Source organism: Pyrus communis, chromosome 14 (assembly GCF_963583255.1).
Source record: "Pyrus communis chromosome 14, drPyrComm1.1, whole genome shotgun sequence".
In the NCBI taxonomy this organism is placed as follows: Eukaryota; Viridiplantae; Streptophyta; class Magnoliopsida; order Rosales; family Rosaceae; genus Pyrus; species Pyrus communis.
The window spans coordinates 22,358,055-22,380,106 of NC_084816.1; the positions used below are offsets into that span (position 1 = coordinate 22,358,055).

The window sequence follows — 22,052 nt, forward strand, 5'->3', positions numbered from 1 at the left end:
GAAAAATTGTCGAGAACGGGTTGGACTAATGGCAACTATATAGTTTTGTTAAATGTCTACAAATTGATTCTACTAAAACTATAGAAACTGAATCAACTAAAAAGTATACAAAATTGATTATACATGTATTTGAAATTAATTATGCAAAAATAATCAAGGACGGGTTGGACGAATTAAAAAGTAAAGGATACAAATTGATTCTACATATAGTTTCAAAAATGAACCTGCAAAAATAACCTAGGAGGAGTTAAGCTGATGACACGCATTGATTTCTTTAAAGTTGTGTGGGCTAGGCTATGTTAGCAAACATATTTGTTTGGAGTATGATTGGTAGTTTAAAATTTATTTTCATATTTTAGATTGAGCTTTAGGTATTATTGTAAGCTTCTCCTCGAAATGTTTAAAATCTAAGGGGTTTCATGAAATATTGTATATATTTTTTCCTCCATATGTAATGTTCCCGAAAAATTACTTAAACAATTTAGATGCCGCCTAAGAAAATAAACAAATTAAATGTCTACCAAAATAATACGCACTATATTGGGGATTTGGTGGCATGACCTTGTGAACAACCTAAAATTTATAAACATCTTTTATCCTATACAGCATTGTATTCCAAATTGTAAAGGGATTTTAAAATTTTCAATTATTGAAATGACCACATAGATCAAATATTGACGCCATCAAATGAGAAGTCGCTGACAAGAAATGCTATTCTTGATTATTATATCAAATTTACTACTCTATCATGACAACAGAAGAATACATCAAGAGCGCAATACTTTGGCAATTGCTGCAGCCACATAAGCAACATCGTGGAGAGCTTGGCTTTCATCTTTGAAAGGACTTCCGCCGGAAAAACGTTTTTCGCATGAATCTTCGTTTGCGACGACATTGGTCATGCCTAGCTCTGCTGACTTATAATCATCTTTACCGAAAGCTTCAACAGCTTGAGGAATATCAAGTTGGAAAATATCGTCGTAGTTAAATCTGCAGTCTTGTGCGGGTACATTTCCCACATCTCTATTGATCAGATCCTCGAGCCGGAGATTAGCTTCGTGTGCCTTAGCCCTAACTGCATCGACCATTATGATGCCTAAGCCTTTGACATCTGCTTTGGCGCTTCGAGGGTCTGATTGAAGTGTAGAGACACAAAGATCGGGATATGGTGTTTGGTTGCATGTTTGTGCGATCAGATTGGCATCCATTGGAAAGAAGACCGTCATCCTGTTGCAGTGGCTAGTTGGAAGAAAGACAACTAGACAAACAATTTGAACGAGAAATATCAGTACTTTTGTTGAAGGAGAGTTCGAATTATTCTTCATCTTTTCTTTTCTGGTGCGCACAGAAAAATAGGGTAAACTTTAGGACTTCGGTATTTTGTGGTTGGCTTATAGAATATGAGGGGTATATATAGCAATACAGGAAGGCTAAACTACGATAGAAATCTTATCACATCAAAGCCCAATCAGAGTTATGTCAACATAATTCCTTAAAAGTTAAAACAAAGAAACCTAAATTTTAATAAAATGACATAAAACAAAATCCCTAAAGAAATAAAATATTTTCCCTTTTTATTTTCGGACCGGATTAATCTACAAAAGCCCCGTATGAGATCTTAATCAATATTAATTGGTGGTGTCACAATCACTTTATATAGAGAGTAAATCAATCGGAATTTTGTTCACAAGGGCCAATTTGATGAGCTAGCTAGGATAGGTGATTTCGGTATTTTGTGGTTGCGTTATAGAATGTGGGGTATAAATAGCAATACAGTAAGGCTAAACTAGGATAGAAATCTTATCACATCAAAACCCAACCAGAAATGTCAACATAATTCATTAAAAGTTGAAGCAGAGAAACCTAAATTTTAATAAAATAACATAAAACAAAAACCCTAAATAAATAAAATATTTTCCTTTTTTATTTTCGGACCGGATTAATATACAAGAGCCCGGTATGAGATCTTCATCGATATCAATTGGATTTTTGTACACGAAGGACCAGTTTGGTGAGCTGGCTAGGATAAGTGATTCTCTTTTAATTTCGACTTAATTTGTTATAATCCAAAAATCGTACTTTTATGGATGACATTTTATTATCAAATATGTGGTTCTTTTATTTGTTTGGATTAATTATATGTGGCATTGAATAAATGAAAATTGAAAAACATAAATGAATTTTTTAAGTCCAATCCAGTCATCTACTGACAATGGACTGGATTTAAGTCCAATTCAGCCTCACCCAACTAAGTGTTTCCCAAGCAATGAATTGGGATTCAAAGCATAACCAATCCCTATCAACCCTATCTCTAAGGGCCAATCTTATCTAGCTTATACAACGAGCCCCAAGTTCTTTTACTCATGTGGAGTGTCGAAAGGATGGAGATTGGACAAGTTCTTAGAAAGAAATAATATGATTTTAAATGATATTCAAAATTTTACAACTTTTTGCACGCGTGGCTCACTTTTAGAGGTTTTGCCGTATTTTTCTTAGTTAGAATTGCAATATGGAAGCAAGTGGTAAATTCTACTCGTAATTAGGGCATTATTTTTCAATTTATTACGTTCGAGTTCAATTTTTTTTTTTTAATTCTAACAATATGGAAGCAAGTGGCAAATTCCACTCGTAATTAGGGCATTATTTTTCAATTTATTACATTCGAGTTCCAATTCTTTTTTTTCTTTTTTTAATAAAGTTTAGATTAGACATTTTCGCTTGTAATAAAAAAAATTGTGACGTTGTATGACTTCAATCTTGCGCTTCTTGCCAAGCAAGGGTGGCGGTTGGTTCAGAATCCTAATTCCTTGGCGTCTCGGCTATTAAAGGCCAAATACTTTCCTTATAATACTTTCTGGCAGGCATCACTTGGATCTTCCCCGTCAGTGTGTTGGAGGGGCATCTTGGAAGCACGATCAATTCTGGAAAATGGGTCCCGCTGGCGGGTAGGGAATGGCAGCTCGATTAGGATATGGTAGGATCGGTGGCTTGATCGTCCTCATCTTTTCCGACCTTTCATGCCTCATTCTCCAACTGTTGGGGTGGAGTATGTGGCTAATTTGATTGTTCCGGAAACGGCGTCGTGGAACATCAACTTGGTTAATGAATTATTTCTTCTTAATGAGGCTGCAATGATTCTTGCTACTCCGTTAAGCTGTAGACTCTCGTCTGATAAATTAATATGGCATTATGATGCGAAAGGCTTGTTCTCTGTAAATAGTGCTTATAAAGTTGCGTTTAATCGTTGCTTTAAGGCTTCATCATCACAATCAAACTTGAGGGGAGCTTCCGTGTAGAAAGCAATATGGAGATCGACAATTCCAGGTAGAGTAAAGATGGAGGGCTTGCCATGATATTTTGCCTACTCGTGCTAATCTGGAAACCAAAGGAATGGTTATGGACAATATATGTCCGTTCTGTAGTTCCTTTTCAGTGTCGGCGCTACATGTGTTCAAAGATTGTCCATTCGCTTGTGCGGTATACGCTTCCTTTTCATTGAGTGTGGGATCAAGGCTTGTGGGCTAAGTTTCAATGTGTGATTGGCTGTCACTATGTGTGGAAGATCTATCCAAACGCCAAGTGAATTTGCTGTTCATGATTCTTCAAGGTATCTAGCGTGTTAGGAACTTACTGCTTTGGGAGAACAAAGTGAGTAATCCGTCCTTGGTCTATCACCTTGCTAAGTTGCAGCTGGTTGAGTTTGAGAAAGCCAAACCTGGTTCCACTTCCCGCCCTCATTAGGCGTCGTTGCGATGGAGTCCCCCCCAGCTGGGTAGGTGAAAATTAATGTTGACGGTTCTTTTCATACTGGATCCAATATGGGAGGTGTAAGTGCGGTATTTTGTGACGAAGTTGGAAGCTACGCTGGAGGTTTTGTTCGTAAAATATCCCCTGCATCGAACCCTACTATGGTGGAAATGCTTGCTGTTCGTGAGGGTGTTCGTTAGGCTACAAATCAAAATTTGGCTTGAATTATTGCGGAGAGTGATTCACTACAAGTGGTTCAAGCTATTGGTAACAGAGTCCAAGGGTCTTCACTTATGGATCTTCTGGTGAATGATATTCATGTTCTTTTGCGGGACTTTGTGAATTTGTAGGTTTGTTATGTGTGCCGCACTGCTAATGTTGCAGCACATGGTATGGCTAAGTTGACTGTTTCTTCTTCTATTGACTTTTGTTGGTATGAGAAGCCTCTGGACTTGACTGTGAAGGCCCTTTCTGATGTTGCCTGATTTATGATTTCTCAATAAAATGCTATCATTTCTCTTAAAAAAAAAAAAAATATTACGATATGAAAAATCATATTTTTGAGCTTAAATGACTTGAGCGAGACTTTGAAGATCGAGCTCTAGCCCTTTTTGGTGAATAAATATTGTTTAAAAAAAATAATTGGAAATTCATCAAAAGCCAATTGAGTACATAGAAAGCTGACACCAAGACAAACGAAAACATAATCAACAATAAACAACAACAGGGGGCCATAGGGACAGAGTAACATCGACGTCGTACTAAGTGCCAACGTCCCCTCGTAACACCCCAAAAAGACTAGCTAACAGGAAGGACAAGGTAAGACATGCTTGTTAAGAATAAGATCCTCTTCAAATCCTCTTTGTGGGAATTTGGGTGATCAATCAATCGTATATGTTCATCGTACATTGTATGATCAGTTTTCGTTAGGTACTATTCATATTCAATTTAAAATTTGAAATTTAAAATGATTTCTAATTGCACGATATACTATGAACAGACACGGTTAATTGATCTCCGGATCCCCACAAAAAAGGATATGGAGATGATCCTTATCCCTCTTAAAATTCAATTGATACGTATAAGGCTACAAGCCTCCACTTTAAGTGAAACCAACCAAGAACAGTGAAATTAGGAGGTTTCTCAAAACGAATAAATCATGACATATTGTTTGAGCCCAAAATAATATTTTGGGCCAAGCTTAAAGTCGTTATTGGTCCAGTAATATTCATTTGGAATCTTGTCAATGGGTCGTCCAATCAAGGTTAGCCGAATCCTATTACGAAGACAATTGGTTTAGATAAGGGTGAGGTAGTCAAACCCTAATGCAACAAAGATTCTTGAAGCTAAGGATGCTTAGGATTATGGGATGAATATGGTTCGTTAAGGAGCTTGGTTCAAATTCCTATAGAGATTAGAATTGGCCAAAACCTGATCAGATTGGGTTGAGGAGTTCAAATCCTAGTAAATTTCTAGTTCGGCTATGAGGGGGTTCGTTGCTATAAATAGAAAGGGGAGTGCATCATTCAAGCCCCCTTTAAATCAACACACAAATTGCCATGCGCAAAGCTTCTCAACAACCTTGAGATTTTTTCTTCTTCTCTTTTTTTCTCGCCAACACATCTTCAGTTTGGATAAATAGCACTGTGAAGGTAACCAGTGACATCTTCAGTTTGGATAAACAGCACTGGAGCTGTAGAATCAGCCAACCAAGGAGCACCTTCAGTTTGGATAGACAACACTGCTTCGAGACCCACTAGTTATTTATCCAAGTCTCGATCAACAAGGATTTCCAAGTCCTCGTTGGTAGAGGTCATCTCATCAGCCTTCTCGACGAAGTGATGTGCTACCAGGTTACTACATTCAACACATTAAAAGCCGAATTTGAAATTGAACTTCACAGAGCTAGCAGCCTTGTTTTCAAGCTCTAGAATCTGAAGGCCGAGACATGTTCTTTTCTTGGTCGTAATCGCAAGCTTAAGAAGTCAGCAGCGCACCCAACGCCACATCAATATATTTTACTCCCGGCCAACCTCGGCAAACGAGTTGGCACAACCCGCACACAATCTAATAACGTAGTTAGCTTATTAGTTACTCGGCTTGCATGTCAGTAGGCTTGGTAGTTTTTAGGGTTAACATTTTGGCACGCCCAGTGGGACCCGTGCTAAAGCTACGAAGTTCATGACCATTGAAACACGGTCAATAAAAAAGAAAACAGTCATGGGTAAGTTAACGACTAATCTTCTACCTACAGTCCAGAGCCCAGGACAAGATGGTTTGTCACATGCACAGAATCTTCATGCTGTCGTATCACCTGAAGCCACAAATACAACATGACAAGAAGCAGTCAGACTCATGATGCAGAAATCCCTACCAAAACGACAAAATGGGTTTTTATCAAATGACTAGTGGAGGATTGTGACAGCAACGATGATGAGGCTACTGATCCACCATCTAGATCTTTTCCCCGACAACGATTAGAAGAACAATCTTGGCAGTTTGAGCAAATGTTTAGCCAAGAGGTAAAAAGCATACTTGAAGAGATGCATGATAATAGCGTTGTACACAACAGATTGAGTTTTGGTTAATAAAGTCCATGATATCGGACTAGCCGATCGAACTAGGCAGCTTCTTCTTCTAAAGAATAATCCTTTGCCAACGATACAGGCCGAGACAGGATCTGCTCGGCTCAAAAAGATTGACTTAGAAAAGATTGGCGAACCAAGCAGTAGCTTGGTCAGAATTGATTGAGGAGCAGAAGCGGCGCCTGTTAACATGGTCGAGGTCCAAAGAATGATTGATTCGGCCTTAAAAAATGGGCTAAAGTTCTCAAAATTCATTCACCCATATCCAGCCTTTGTAGAAAGGTTTGAATATCCTAAGGGATTCAAGATTCCAGACTTTAGCCTTTTCGCTGGAGAATCATCCTTGTCCTCGTTAGAACACATGGCTCGATTCACTGCTCAATGTGGAGATGTTCACATTGATTTTCATACACTAAGACTGTTCAATTTCTTGTTAACTGGCTCAGCGTTCGCATAGTACATCAACATCCTGCCCAACTCCATCTAAAGTCAGGAGGAATTAGTCGAGAAATTTCATAAGCAATTCTGGAAACTATTTTTATAACTCTTCTAACTTTTCTATTAGTAAAGTCTTAATGTCTCTAAAATGGATAGGTGATCATCGGATTTCCTTAGCAAATATAATTTTGGATTTCTTCAGATACAGTAACTTGGATGAGAAGCCCAAATAAAGATCAAAAGGGTGAATGGACCTTGGATGTTGTTCTGGAGAATTCTGTTGTCAAGCAAAGCGATGATGCATGGAGAATTATTCTCGACATAATTTTAGACATTGACTTAGTTGTCCCTGTTGGTATATGGTTCAGCCCATGATGAATGATCTAGATTATTTTAGTAAGCAAGTGAGGTGGTTGGTGCATGCTAGACAATTCTAGCAAGTTATTAAGTCAGTGGAAGAAGCTAGAAAGTACTAGCTTCCTTGGTTGCAAATGGAAAGATCTAGAAGCTACAATTATGTGGCTAGTCTAGAATTATCTAAGCTAGAAGTTTGTAGAATATACTAGAAACTAGAAACTAGTTCTAGTTTGTAGAAGGAACTAGAAACCAGTAGAATGTCAAGCCCTCACCTATAAATATGGATGTGATGTTGTAGTGGTGTAACCAATCGAGAACTAAGTGTGAGTAGCAAAGGATCAAGTCCAAAGCTAGAGTTCCACTCCAAAAGTGAGAGTGAGAGTGTTCCACTACAAATTATGAGTGAAGTTTAAAGTGATAGAAATTGTGTGTTATACTTTCTTGTATCCACCAAGCCTTGTCTTTGGCTTGGTAAGACTACTCTTGTTGTACTCATCTTTTTCATATAATGAAGATTGATCATTGTTTTGTGGACGTAGGCATAAATTGCCGAACCACGTAAATTTTTGGTGTCCATTTTCTACTTTACTTTGTGTATTCTCTATCTTGTAGTACCGACATTCCTAACCGTCTCCAAGCCAAGTTCATTACTCAATAGTCAATACATCTTCTGTCAAGTGAAAATTGCACTGCATCCATGTGTAAGAAAATATAGGAAAAAACTCCTGATTCTAGAAAGAATGAAAGTTTCATCCAATAGGACCAATACCAACCAAGAAGTACACAGGAAAAAATCTGAAATTTAACTCATACAATACCAATTAAATAGTTCCTTGTGTCAAAATCTGCTGTTTGATACTAACTCTCCATTTTTATCGTTCGTTAACAAGTTTGTAAAGTAAAATTCAGACACACCTTAAGTAATCGCGAACATTACTTTGTTGAATATGGCGTGTAAGCAGCAGCCCTGTGAATGAATGAATGAACGTAGTTGCCTCTTTCCCTTACTCTTTAATTTCATGCAATCCCCCTTTCCCTCTATGTTAATTTCCTGCAATTGTCCCTTTACTTTATGTTAATTTCCTGCACTTCCTCCTTATCAGAATACACATTCCACACACACCGGAAGCATCCCTTGCCGCAGCAATTGTGTAGCTCCGGCTTCTTGGGCGGCGGAGCCGCTGCTTTGCTTCTTTTCTTCTTCTCTCGACTTCGCTAATTTTATTGCCTGATTTGATTGTTTGTGCCGTATCCCCTCCGCGGTCGGCCAATCTAGTTTTTGAAAAGGTTATGGAGGTGATGAAGCAAAGCAGCAAATCACTGATTGGGACCAAAAACTGCCGGCTGAAGTCAAGGAGACAGAATATGGGTTTGGGGAATTCATCAATCTGTTTGGTTGTAGAGTGCGAAGACGAAGACGACGACGATGATTAGTTTATTTTTTGTTTTTGTTGTTTATTTATTTATTTTTAAACACATTTCTTTTCTTTTTTTAATTAAAAATAAACTTTTTGTAATCCACATGGCGTTATATATTAGAATGTGGGGTTCACAATGTGCCATGTCAGCACACTAACAAAATTTTAACGGAATAACGATATTGATTTGCACCATTCATTTTCAGGATCATATAATTGATTTGGATATGTTTTTTGGATTGGAAGTTGGAAACATGTTGTCGTTTTCGATACCTTGACCCTTCCAAGAATCCTAAATGGCATGCTTGTATTGCAAAAGGTAGTGGATGGAATATGTACTGAAACTTGACATTCATATTACTATTTTTAAGTGAACTAAACGATACTGTTGTAGAGGCGCAATCAGGGACCAGACAGGTGCCGCCACCACCACTTCTAAACAAGGACGCAATTCAAAGTTATTTGCAAGCAAATAATTGATTGCTCATACTTGTATGTTATGGGAATGTCGCAGTTAAGAAGTAATGTTCATGTACCTCTATGGAATTTTTCTTTAAATATCGTATCTGCATGGTTTTCAAAATTTGATGGATTTTTCATGTATTCTTGGTCAATTATTGGAAGCCTGATACACATAATGGTTAGGTTTCGCAGAAAAGTCTTATTGGTAATCAAATCTATACGTACACATCAAATCTCACTCCCCATATAAATGGTTTCGGTTAGTTAGCGGAAGTGTTTGACATTATCAAGACTCTCACCAATGTTGATAACATGAATCATGAAGTTGTCAGCTATCTCATTGATTTTTATACTTCTTTTTTTCGATTGTTCGATGACCATAAAGAGCTGAATTCTCTTCTTAAGCAGCACAACTTTTCCAGATTGTGTACACGTTATATTTAAAAGATTTTATGGTTTTACCATCTGGTTGGCATTTTCTTTCATCCTTCTGAACTTTCTGGTGATCGGAACTCAGGGATTCAATGCAACATTAACTGAACCAGTGGACAAACCTGAGAGACGAGGTGATCAAATAAAAGAAATAGAACTTAAACTGCGCCCTGACTTCAAAGAAACCTTGTCAGCACTCCACAATGATCCAACAACAACTACTGTCGTCCTCAGTGGGAGTGACAGAAATGTCTTTGATAATGTAATTCACCCATTTCCAGATCTAAATTGTTTAGTACCCTTACCTTATCCCTTTTCTAATTAGGGTGTTTTTACAGAACTTTGAGAGCTTGATATGTGGTTGGCAGCTGAAAACAGGATGTTTTTATGCCTTACAAAGGGAGAATCGATGACAAAAGTGCCTGAACATTTGAATATGGAATGGGTCGGCAGTGTGAAGGTGCATTTGAGTCTTGAATTCAAGTTATATTCCTTTTAGTTGTTTCATCGTTCCTTCATACTTACAATAAGGATGTTATTGTTTCAGCAAATTTTTGTGTATTTCACAGAAAGAACCCTGCGATCACATTTTAAACAACGTGAAACTTCCCTTGTGTGGAATTATATGCAGGTACTAGTTTATTTTCTAACCATCTAACCAGAAAAACAAGTGAAATATTTTTGTTAATCTAATGCCTACATTTTTCTGTTTCTTTTTTCACCTTATCATATTGAAGATGTTGGTTTTGGAAGACTTCAAGCATATGCTGCAGCATCTCTGGACTGGCCCGATTTCTAATGCCTCCGTTGATGTTGTTGAAGGTCGCCGGTCTGTGGAGGTTCAAGCAGTTGGTCCGACAAAGGTGAATATATGAATGCTTTTTTGCCTGTGCATATATTTTTCGTACAACAGATGATTTGTTTGTTTTTTTTTTTTTTCGTTTCTGAAAATGATCTATTTCGGTTCAGGGTGCAGCAATTGACCGTATATTGGGAGATATAGTTCACATTAAATCCATGACATCCCCCCATTGATTATGTGCTGTGTATACTTTCTTGTTCCACAAGTCATGCATTTTCTCGTCTCTGAACCCCAATTATTTGAGTCATTCCAAGACTCGAACGGTCCAACCCTCTTTTTTTCTTTTTTCTTTTTTTTTTTTTGTCGATTTATGATATTTTTCTGGTATGGGAAAAAGTGCTTATATGCTTTAACTTCAAACTGTAGATAATGGAGAACGTTTTATTTAAGCGTTTGTTTCATTTCCACTACAGAATGAAGATGTGTACACCTTTTTCGAGCCAGATCTTCTGAGCATATTGGTCTTCCTAGAACCAAGATACCTGATGGACTAAAGCCTAACGAAAGAAGATCTTCTTTGAAGGCTCTGGCATTCAAAAGCGGATCAACATCGTCTCATAGCAAAGCGCAACGACCCAAACCCTGAGAAGAAAAATGCAAATCATATCACCACAAATCCACATTCTAGGGATGATTCGGCTTGGTTAATCCGCATTAGGCGGCATTGCCTACTTGGTCATATGATAACTATTGGTGGTCCTGCCTGGTTAATCTGCATTGGGGGACCATGTTATCGGATGGATGCTTATGGTTCTGCTGATTAATCCACATTGGGGAACCATACACATTCTTGAGTGAAGTTCTGTTGAGTGGTCCGAAACCGTATTTTGTTCATATTCCACTGAGTTGGTCTAGAATGAGGAAACATATAAGTTGCATAAATTTATGTTGTTTTAACTCAAAGTTACAATGCTATTGCTTTGGATTTTAGGTAAGGAAGTACGGTACACCTTATAAAAGTTAGCTTTATTAAGCTTAGCGAAGTGAAGAAGGATTTTAATGTTGGTTAACTAAATTAAATGCTAATATTATGCATCTTAGATTCATTGATTCGATTACTTATTGTGATTGTGGAATTGTTGTTAGAAAACATTGTGATATACATGAAAGATGAATGAGAACCCTGGTTGTTGAATGGTTGAAATTCATAATACAGAAACTAGTGATCCATGGATTTGTACATGGATTTGTAATCAATAGCATATAACTAAAAGTAGACCATTATTCTAGAATTAGTGACCTTATAATTCATGTATTTGTACATGAATTTGTAATCTATAGCATATAACTAACAATTAGCCATTATTCTAGAATTAGTGATGACCTTATAATTCATGTATTGTACATGAATTTTAATCAATAGGCCCACTCCCATCTTTAAATGTATTTGTTATTATCCATGAGTTTGCATTTACTATCCACATTGTTTAAAGGAAGTGTTAACACATCATCAGGTTCATACAATCTCTTCCCCTTCTTGTCCAAGCTATAAACCATCTGTTTAAGTTGTCTTGTTAAGGGTTTGTATTTTACTTCAAAACCACAAGTAAAAAAGATAGAAAAAGCTAGAACCACTTCATCGCCCATACAATCTCTTTTGGATAAACTTACTGTTCAAAAACTCACAAATGTTGCTTCCCAATCTTTTAAGGACATGTTTTCAACAAAGACGATCGCAGATTCGAACATATCAAAATTAGGAAATTTGAAAGCTTCAACTCACTTAGTACATGGAGTAGATATGCTAGGGATGAAATACTTCTTCCAAGACAATAAGACAAAAGCCGAAATTGAGTTTCTAAAGATGGCAATATCAAAGGGTCATGAAGTAGCAACGTATGTGTATGGTGTGAACTTGGTGTGCTACGCGCAAGGGAGGGATTCAAAGCATGAAACCCTCAAGCTTCTATATTCTCTTAATCGTCACAAATCGGGACGGTTGAGTGTAATGAAATGTAGAGATGGTTTAGTGGTGTTTTTCGGCTCTTTGGGTGGATAGGGAAGTAGCTAGAATTCTAAAATTTCATGATGACAATGATGCCGTGAAAGCATGCAATGACTATGGAAATCCACAGGGTCCTTTCACACTTTAATCACATTAAGATTTCTTTGACCATGAAAGATTCAATACCTTTAATTCTTGCATATGGCATCAAGAAGTAAATATATTTTGTGATATATTATGTGGTAAAGATAGGTAGACTAAATTTGTTTCTTTTCGTTTAATTTTCTTGTAATAGTAGCGTTTAAATTCTAGCACAACCGTTTCTTTTTCTTTACTTTTCTCATATACTTTTTTCTTCCTAATTATATGACATTTCTATTTTCCCTTTTTGCAAAAACTTTCAAGAAGCCTAAAAAATAGCCGTAATTGCAAAACAAACCACCAATTAATTGTAGTAATAGATGGCATCTAAGGTGTCATCATTACCATGGAAGTGTGCAAATCAAATTATTAAGAGCCTATATCTACCTTGTCTTATCACTAAACCCTATATCTACCTGATCTTATCACTAAGTCTTAGGGAGTCATTTTGGTGGCAAGTGCTTAAGAGAATCCCTAGGCCCACATCACATGGTCCTACTTATGTCTTTTTTATTGCCATTTTTCCCATTCATGTCATTTGGCCACCTAGGCACTCATGCATTAGTTCACATATTAAAAGCACACCTTTGACACTACTCACTCCACAGATGCACGCTCAAACACCCACTGTCAGAGGCATATGGAAATAGGGACCAAGGTGGTCCCAGGTCCACCCAAGTCCGGAAAATATACATGTAAAGTCTTCCAAGAACCCTCCGGATGTTTGGTACGGCCCCGTCTGTGCCTTCTATATGTTTGATATAATGCATGCTAGGCATATCTCGATATGTTGTGTCGACAACACTCGATAAATTCTCTCTACATCACTCATCAGATTGCTTCAGCTTATATTGATATTTGTTGACGTGTACACAACAAGCCTACCAAGTGAATAAGTTGATTTTTTTTTTTTTTTTTGCACGCTTCGCGTTCTATTCCTATCTAAAATCTTCGTATTTAACACTGGGATCCTCTAACGTTCCAGTCCTTGTATTTAACACTGGGACCCCCTAAGATTCAAATTATGGATCCGCCACTATCCATTGTATGCTTTCAGTTATGCTTAAAATAACATAATAGAATATCAAGAATTTACTTACTTCAATTTAATAGCCCTGATTAAGATAATTAATTAGTAAATTTTGAAGAAATTGCCCATATATGACATGTGCATGACCTGCATATAATGTGCATCCGTTGGGTTGTCCAGATTTTACCAAACCCAATGCTAAGCTTTGGTCAGCAATAATGACTGATGGTGTGTTTGCATGCTTCGGTTCTTTTAATTATTTCATTTGGTGAGTGTGTCAGTTTGTGGTAAGGATAAGTTTAGTAGTTGTACAGGTACATCAATGTACACACCCTTATATATATTATTAATTAAAAATAAACCCTTCAACTTACCTAGAATTTGCTCAGCCCAATATCAAAAGCCCATGTACAAATATGTACACAATATGCACAACCCATTATCAAAAGCACATGCACACAATAAGTACACAGTATATACAAATGAATACCGAATAAACCATGAACAATATTAACTTCCTTTCCTGATTTGTCCTCACCCTCCCCTCCTTTCCCTCATTTCCCTTCTTCTCCTCCTTCCCCATTGGTTCCTTTTCCTCCTCTGTTTTTTTTTTTCTTTCTTTCTTTCCTCCTGCCACCTCCGCATTTTTTTTTTCTTCCTCTTCTTTAGCTGCCATCTGGCAGCTCTAATCTCTTTCTTCTTTTTTTTGCCCCCTTTTCTTCATTGGTTGATACTCTCCCTCTAATTGGTCCTTAAACCAAAATCTAATTGGGCTTCATTCCCACAAGGTGGGAATTCACTTGATTAAAAAAATTAACGTTTAACTATTCGATTTAATCCCTAAAATTAACAGAATTAAAACTAACTAATAAAGATAACGTAAACATTGGTTCCTCTTCTTCCTCTGTTTTTTTTTTTTTCATTCTTTCTTTCCTCCCGCCACCTCCTTTTTGTTTTTTTTTTTCCTCTTCTTTAGCTGCCATCTGGCAGCTCTAATCTCTTTCTTTTATTTTATTTTTTTCCTTCTCTTCATTGGTTGATACTCTCCCTCTAATTGGTCCTTAAACCAAAATCTAATTGGGCTTCATTCCCACAAGGTGGGAATTCACTTGATTAAAAAAAATTAAGGTTTAACTATTCGATTTAATTCCTAAAATTAACGGAATTAAAACTAACTAATAAAGATAGCATAAACGTGTAATATGAATTTAAATTACGAGATACGTAATGAATAGTGAAATTTCGAGGACGGGATTTCACATCCTTCCCCCCTTAAAAAAATTTTGTCCTTGAAATTTCCATTGTCATTCCCATTTACTCAACATTGCAATAATTCTGAAATTACGCTAACCTAAAGTTCGCAAGTTTTGAACTTCAATTCACCACACCAAAAATAATTACAAACATAGCCATGTCATCAAAGATAGCACCAGTTCCACGACACAATTATTACATCCACAGGTAAAGGTACTTAGACCTAAAATCTAAGCTTTGATACCACTAAAAGTTATCATGCCCTGATCCCGACATACGTCCAAGATCAACACGTGACGCCACCAAGTATCCGTATCTCAAACATACCCCGCCTTCGGGATATGGCAAATCACAACTCGAAAATCGATTTACATAGTAATTTTTCGTATACTTTATGGCTGCATCTAACCTCCTCGTTAGACTGCCTACGTACCCTAAATAAGAATCAAGCCATTCGTAGTTCACCTTCACTATACTCGAACAATCATCACATAATTCACTATGTCTCAATATAGAACCACACTACAGGCATGTAACATCATGAGGAACATTCGACGAAGCTCAACAATATTCTCTAACCACATTGGTCAACGAGTCTAATCATAATCATAACAACTAAATCAAATAGCATTCAATAATCACACCAACAATAACACATACAAAACACTTAAATGCAGGGCTAGAGTGACACAATTTGGCTCGAAGCCTACATCTCCAAAGAATGCGATCAAAACCAAGGAACCAACAAGTCAAATGATGCGATTTCAGACCACTCAACGAAATCATCAACATCAGGTTCTGGACCCCTCAACAGAACCAAGACACCAAAGGGGATTCCGAACCACTTCACAGAATCCAACTAAAATATGACACCTACCGAAATGTCCCAAGTACCACTAATCCTCATCATCCCTGGTATACATATGGTCCCCCATCGCGGATATACCAAGCAGAACTATAGGCATAATATCATTGTGCAGGCAGTGATCACCCATTGCGGATATACCAAGCATGATCACCCTTAAATACGTATAGTCCCCCATCATGGATATACCAGGCAAGACCACATCTTAACTCTAGGTAGTGATCACCCATCTTGAATATACCAAGCATGATCACTCCTAGAATGCATATGGTCCCCTATCACGGATAAACTAAGCAGAACCATAGGCATAGTCTAATAACGTAAGCAGTGATCACCTATCGCGGATATACCAAGCATGATCACCCTTAACAGTCTCCCATCGCGGATATACCAAGCAGGACTATATCTTATAGCTCTAGGTAGTGATCACCCATCGTGGATATGTTAAGCATGATCACGCCTAGGATGCATATGGTCCCCCATCGTGGATATACCAAGCAGAACCATAAGCATGGTCTATTCATGTAGGCAGTGATCACCCATCGCGGATATTCCAAGCATGATTACCCCTGAAATACGTAATCTAAATACCATCGCTACCTGGTGCAATCAGTTCAACACACAATCTACCTCTACCTCAATCCCTATGATTTCCAACATAGGCACCTGCACTATTAACTTCTCATGACCACTAACTATCTTGTCATACAAGCATAAAAGTTCTACATAATGCTTCTAATAAGATTCTAGGTTCACATCGTCTTAAAAATAATCATACACATCATTCATATTATCAAGAATTTAAATATACAAATGCATGTCACAATATGGCGTTCCAATCACTTAAACAGAGGCAAGCATTAACTGGAATAGCTCACTAACCATGATAGGCCCACTAGGCTCTATCGGGTCTCTAGTCATGCTAAACTCATCATTTACAAACGATTCGGAACATTTTATCCGAAAGTCAACCCTCAGTCGACATGGTCACTCGTAGGATTGACAATACTACCTAACTCAGTCTGGAAGATCCGCCAACCGAATCTCCAATCCATAACTTCCCAAGAGTTTGAAAATTAAAGCACAGATTGGTGACGATCAACATATAGCTTGCAAGGAAAACTAAACCCGAGAACCACCGACCCAGGCCATGGTAAGGGTTGGCGGCGGAGGAGATGGAAGTTTGAAGAAGGCTCAGCACACAAGTTGAAAAGGCTCTCACCAGGTGGAGAGAAAAGCTCTCACAAAAGGAGAGAAATCAGGTATTGAACAATATACATTAAAAATAGGAGGTTAGATGTAGCCTCACAATGAGTTAACAATAATATGGTTCAAACTCATCTTTGGCATTAATCGAACTATGACTTTTCACTTACAAGTGAAGATGAATATCAATAGATCATAATACTAATTGGCTTATCTCCCTTTTCTTGAGTTACAATATTAATTAAGTTTTTTTTTTTTTTCAAGGAGACAACATAATTTCGTTACCATAATGAACCACTTACAAGGATGTCAGATGGGTACATATGCTCCAGTGATCAATTTCTTGATCTGGAGGGAATAAGCACAAAATACAAATAATTTAAAAACCCCTATACGGCCATCACACACATCATACCACTACAACGAGGAATCCCAAGTTTAATACGTCCCATAGAATGACATACCAAACATTGAATCCTCACCAAAGCCCACGCGAGATTACAAAATTCGCAAAAAGCGACACGAAACACTTGCCGAAGTAACACAGACCAGGCATAAAAAACTAAACTAAAGTACAAAAAACCAAAGAACAAGGTGACGTGTCCACAATGGAGATACTGCTACAACTTGGCAGTAGGCATGGGTAGCAGAGTCAAAGGCACGTGAAGAATGTCGGAAGCAAAGTAAGGCTAGCTGTAGCCAGGACACACTTAGAAGGGTGGGGCGGAAGGGGATCCAGCTAGAGCCACCATAGTCGTCGGAACGCCACCAACATCCAAACACTTGCATAAAACATGATAGCACCAAGAGCTGCCAGACATTCCTCCAACCGGTGTTGGTCGTAATTGTGGCAAGAAATAGTGGCACAACATGGATGGTAGAGGGGTTACTAAGCCAAAACCACCCACAACACAGTGCCGCCATCCCCACCACCACCACAAACCCACAGAGGACCAAACAATAGTACTAAGGGCAAAGGCATCGGAAAGTCCAAACAACCGAGAGAAAGATCTACAGGCAAATATGCACACCATCACTGTGGGTGCCCAAGAAACCGCTGCCAGAAACGCTCCATGTGCAACCCCACCGAGGAAACAGAAGCTATACAAGTCCGAGTAAACGAAAACCCCTGGTAGGCATGACCGCCACCAACCAAGCAAGAAGGGCAAAAACCGATGAAGGCAAGTTAAATACCCACAAAACAACCCAAAGACCCACCCACAACTGCATATCTAGGCCCCAAACAGGAGCCTTGTACGGCAATAAATAGGGGAAGTGGGTCGATGCTCTCAACAAAGCCATGAAAACCAGGTTGCGCATAGAAGAGTGTGGAAAGAAGGTGTTGGGCAGACCCATGAACAGAGAAAGAAAGAAAAGAGGGCAGCGAGGGGAAGAGGTCGGGGTTGCAGAATGAAAGGAAAGATGTATGGGTCGCAGCAAGGGGATAGGGAGTAAGAAGCAAAGGATGGAGAAACTAGGAAGAGGGGAGTGCTAGAAGGAGGAAGGAGGGGCTGCTGCCAGCCCAAGTCTAAGCAGGGACCCGCAGTTGAAGGTTTGCTAGGGTTTATGGAGGCTTTTGCAGAGGAGGGAGCAGAGGCTGCCGCCGGCCCAAGCCTAAGCAATATTAATTAAGTTGTTACCACAATGAATTGATTCCTTGGTGCATTTCGCCCAATTGCCACCAGACATCCTACACAATTTGTCATCCTGTTCTTTTTTTTTTCTTCTTGTTTTTTTCAAATAATTTTCATCAGATTAGATGTAAAGGAGATAACATACAACCCAACTCAAAAAGAGGTTCACAAAGACACCCCAAAGTCCATACAAAATCGTACACACAAAATATTAAAAGCAGCTATGCTTGATAAACGTCTGCTGCCACTGTAGCCAGCCCAACCACCACCAAGATCGCCAAAACGTCACCAGAATTGCAAATCCACGGGATCTTCAGACCATTAACACAAAAACATGAGATAACATACTCCCAAAGATTTCTCTCAAAACCCAAGCCTTCATGATGAACACCATAAGTCTAATCCAATAGCCGTGGCACGAAGGGCTTCCAGAACGGAACTTTGACGCCCCTAAAACTAGTAGTTCCAACAGAACAATTTCGAGCGAAAGTGGCGGTACGGAAACCCAAAATGAAATTCTGCGTACAGTCCCACGCATAAGCAAAAATTCTCGATTAAAAATTTCCTTTTGAAAATGGTGTTGAAATTATGAACGGAATTTGGTGTCCAAGATGAAATATTAGGCACCTCCCCGTGCCTAAACACATTTGTCACCCTAATTTCTGATTTTGGCAACATCTTATGGTATGATTCATTTATGTTGTGGTTAAAATTAGTATTAGGGAATTTGAACACATCTCTATATAGTTGCAACTTTTTCTACGATAAAACAAAAGCATTACTGCAGAATATTTACATAATTGACATCAGATATCTAATTCATCCTATGGTATCATGGCCAACAATTCATTGTGGTTCATATAATTTGCAAGCTGTCAAACACAACCGATTTGTGAGGATTTTAAGACGGATTTTTATCACAAATTGTCTTTAAAATTGACCATCACCATCAAGATGATCCTTGAAATTGAAAATCAATCAATATAGTCTCTGAAAATAGATGTCACAAATTAATGTGATCCTTCTGTCACAATTCTGTTAAAAATTTTGTTAAGTACTTATGAGGCACATAAATGGGCCCCATAAGTCATTTTTTCTCACAAATAATTCTTGAAATTGACCAGCGACATCAAAATGATCCCTGAAATTGAAGATTGATCAATGTAGTTCCGCAACTAAAGTCTCAAATCAATGAAGTCCTTCCGCCACAATTCTGTCAAAAAATTTGTTATGTGTTGATGTAACACATAAATGGATCACACAAGTCTAATTAAATTTAAAAAATTACAAATAGGCTTAATAATTTAATAGTTAATAAAAAAATTGTCAACCCAAAAACCCAGTCTTGCAATCACCTCCAAACCCAATCCAACTTTCTCTACCTCCTTCACTCTCTATTTTCTTAAAAAAAAAAAATATATCTCAATACACCCATCTTTACACATTCAACACCTTTCACCAAATTAAACCTAGATCGAGGTCACATTTGGTGACGGCTTGGCTGATTGGCAACGACTTATGAGCCATCACCATTAACATTTAGGCGATCAACATCCACACAACCTCAATCTTGGATAGCTTGTTCGGCGATTCCCTGGTGGTCTGGTAATGCAAAGAACGGCGAGGTCTGCCCTGGGATAATGAGGTTATAATCGAGGTGCATCTATTGTTGGTTGAAAACTATTTTCATATCGCCTCTTAGGCCTTGGTTAAGCCGTGTGCCTTTGAGAATTTATGGAAGGGATCTCTCTTCGGAGTAGGCCCTCCTATAAGAAGAAGAAAAAAAATCATTGTGCAAAAAGGTATTTAGACAACTTTTAAATTAATTATTAAACTCACATCAGTACATAACAAATTTTTTTTACAGAATTATAGCAGAATGATCATATTGATTTGCGACACCTATTTTCAAGGACTACATTGATCATTTTTCAATTTCAGGGACCATCTTAATGGTGTGGGTCAATTTCAGGGACCATTTTGATGGTGTGGGTAAATTTTAGGGACCATTTGTGATAAGAACCAGTAAATCTTGTGAGGCTCATTTATGTGCCACACTTAACGGAATTTTTAATGAACCACATTGATTTGCAATGTCTATTTTCAGGAACTACGTTTATTGATTTTTAATTTTAGGGACCATCTTGATGGTGATGATCAATTTCAGAGACCATTTATGATAAAAACCCTTTTAAGAAATGCATCAAAACAGAAAGTTGAGAAACCCTCCAAGAGCCACTCTGGAAATTTTTTATGGTGCTCAGATTCCGAATTTTTTAACTGTTAGATCTTTATTCAAACAAACAGCAAGATTTAACGGTTCAAAAAATCCAAAGTATCCTACACTCTCTGAAGTACCATAAATTATTGTTTTCTCCATTGTCAATAATATTGCAATAAAATCTCAACTTCTTTCACTACTTGACATTTAAATGTGAATGTGTCGGCCAATCTTAACCTTGTTCATGAAATCATGCCAATTTCGAATCTTGTTAGGATGGAAGGGTGCCTGAGTGGCTGTCTCCCATCCTAGCTAGCTAATAATGTGCTTATTGTTTCTCTAGTAATGAAATGATTAGCTCCTCCCTTTATTTAGTCCTTGTTTTACATGCCTATAGATAGCAACGTTGTTGCTCATAGATTCGCTAGAGAGGCTTTAGGCTTGAGGAAGAGATGTATTTTGTGTTGAAGCATGCCCTCATCCATCCTCTATTGCAAGCAGATATATGATGAAATGTGGCAGACATACAACATGGATATATAAATTTGACATAATTTTTTTGTACCATGCATCAATGGAATAATAGAATACGACTAGAAGGGCCCTGATAAGATCTGTATTCCTTTAAAATATTGTAGTAAACTTTCTTTTTTATTAAAGCTTATTTATAGTTACGCTTCTGCAATTCAATTTTAATCTCATTTTGTTTTCTGTAAAATAAAAATCGTCTCCTTACTCCTAAATCTCAAAATTTGCTCCACTTTATATATGGAACTCAATTTTGATCCCATTTTGACCCTTAAAACACAAAAGTCGTCATTTTACTTGATAAAACTAACTATCGCTCCATGTTGCCTTAATCTCTAATTTCGTCATGCGCGTTTGATTCGGGTGCACCATGCTAATCAATTTTTTTTTCCTTCATCTTTGCAACTCAAGCATAGCAACCCAACAAAATCCAATTCTTAATTTTATCCTTCAAATTATTAATACTTTATGATTGTTGAAAGTTAATACATAATAGAGATTTATAATTAAATTCATTGGCACATGTTGCATAGTCTTATTTGGTGGTTGATTCCACGTATGTTTCAGGGGTGACTTTTTAGTTTCAGGGAGAAAAGAAAGCACACAAGTCAAAGTTAAACAAGTTTTGAGTTTTAATAAGTAAAATGATGACATTTGAATTATATGGGACAAAATGAGATCAGAATCAAATTCCATGAAGCGTAGTTAAAAGTAAGTCTTTTATTAACAAAAGAAAAGTCACATACTTATGCCTTATGGTCGAGTAGATGGTATTTTTATTCCTGATTCTTTTCATGGAGAGTCCTTCACCACTAAATATAGTCCAGTATTTATGCTTTCCCCCTGTTTAAATATTTTTAATCAATTAGAAAACCATGTTTTATAGTGCTTCAAGGTCAATATCTAAGAATCTTTTTAGGTACTAAT

General features: G+C 37.6%; 1 protein-coding gene across 1 annotated transcript; it reads right to left on the minus strand.

Annotated features, from left to right (window-relative positions):
• Positions 1-632: 632 nt before the first annotated feature.
• On the minus strand, positions 633-1,357 carry LOC137714842 (cell wall / vacuolar inhibitor of fructosidase 1-like). Its single transcript, XM_068453970.1, has one exon. The coding sequence runs from the start codon at positions 1,323-1,325 to the stop codon at positions 768-770; it is 558 nt and encodes a 185-aa protein (XP_068310071.1). The 5' UTR covers positions 1,326-1,357; the 3' UTR covers positions 633-767.
• Between the last annotated feature and the right edge of the window lie 20,695 nt (positions 1,358-22,052).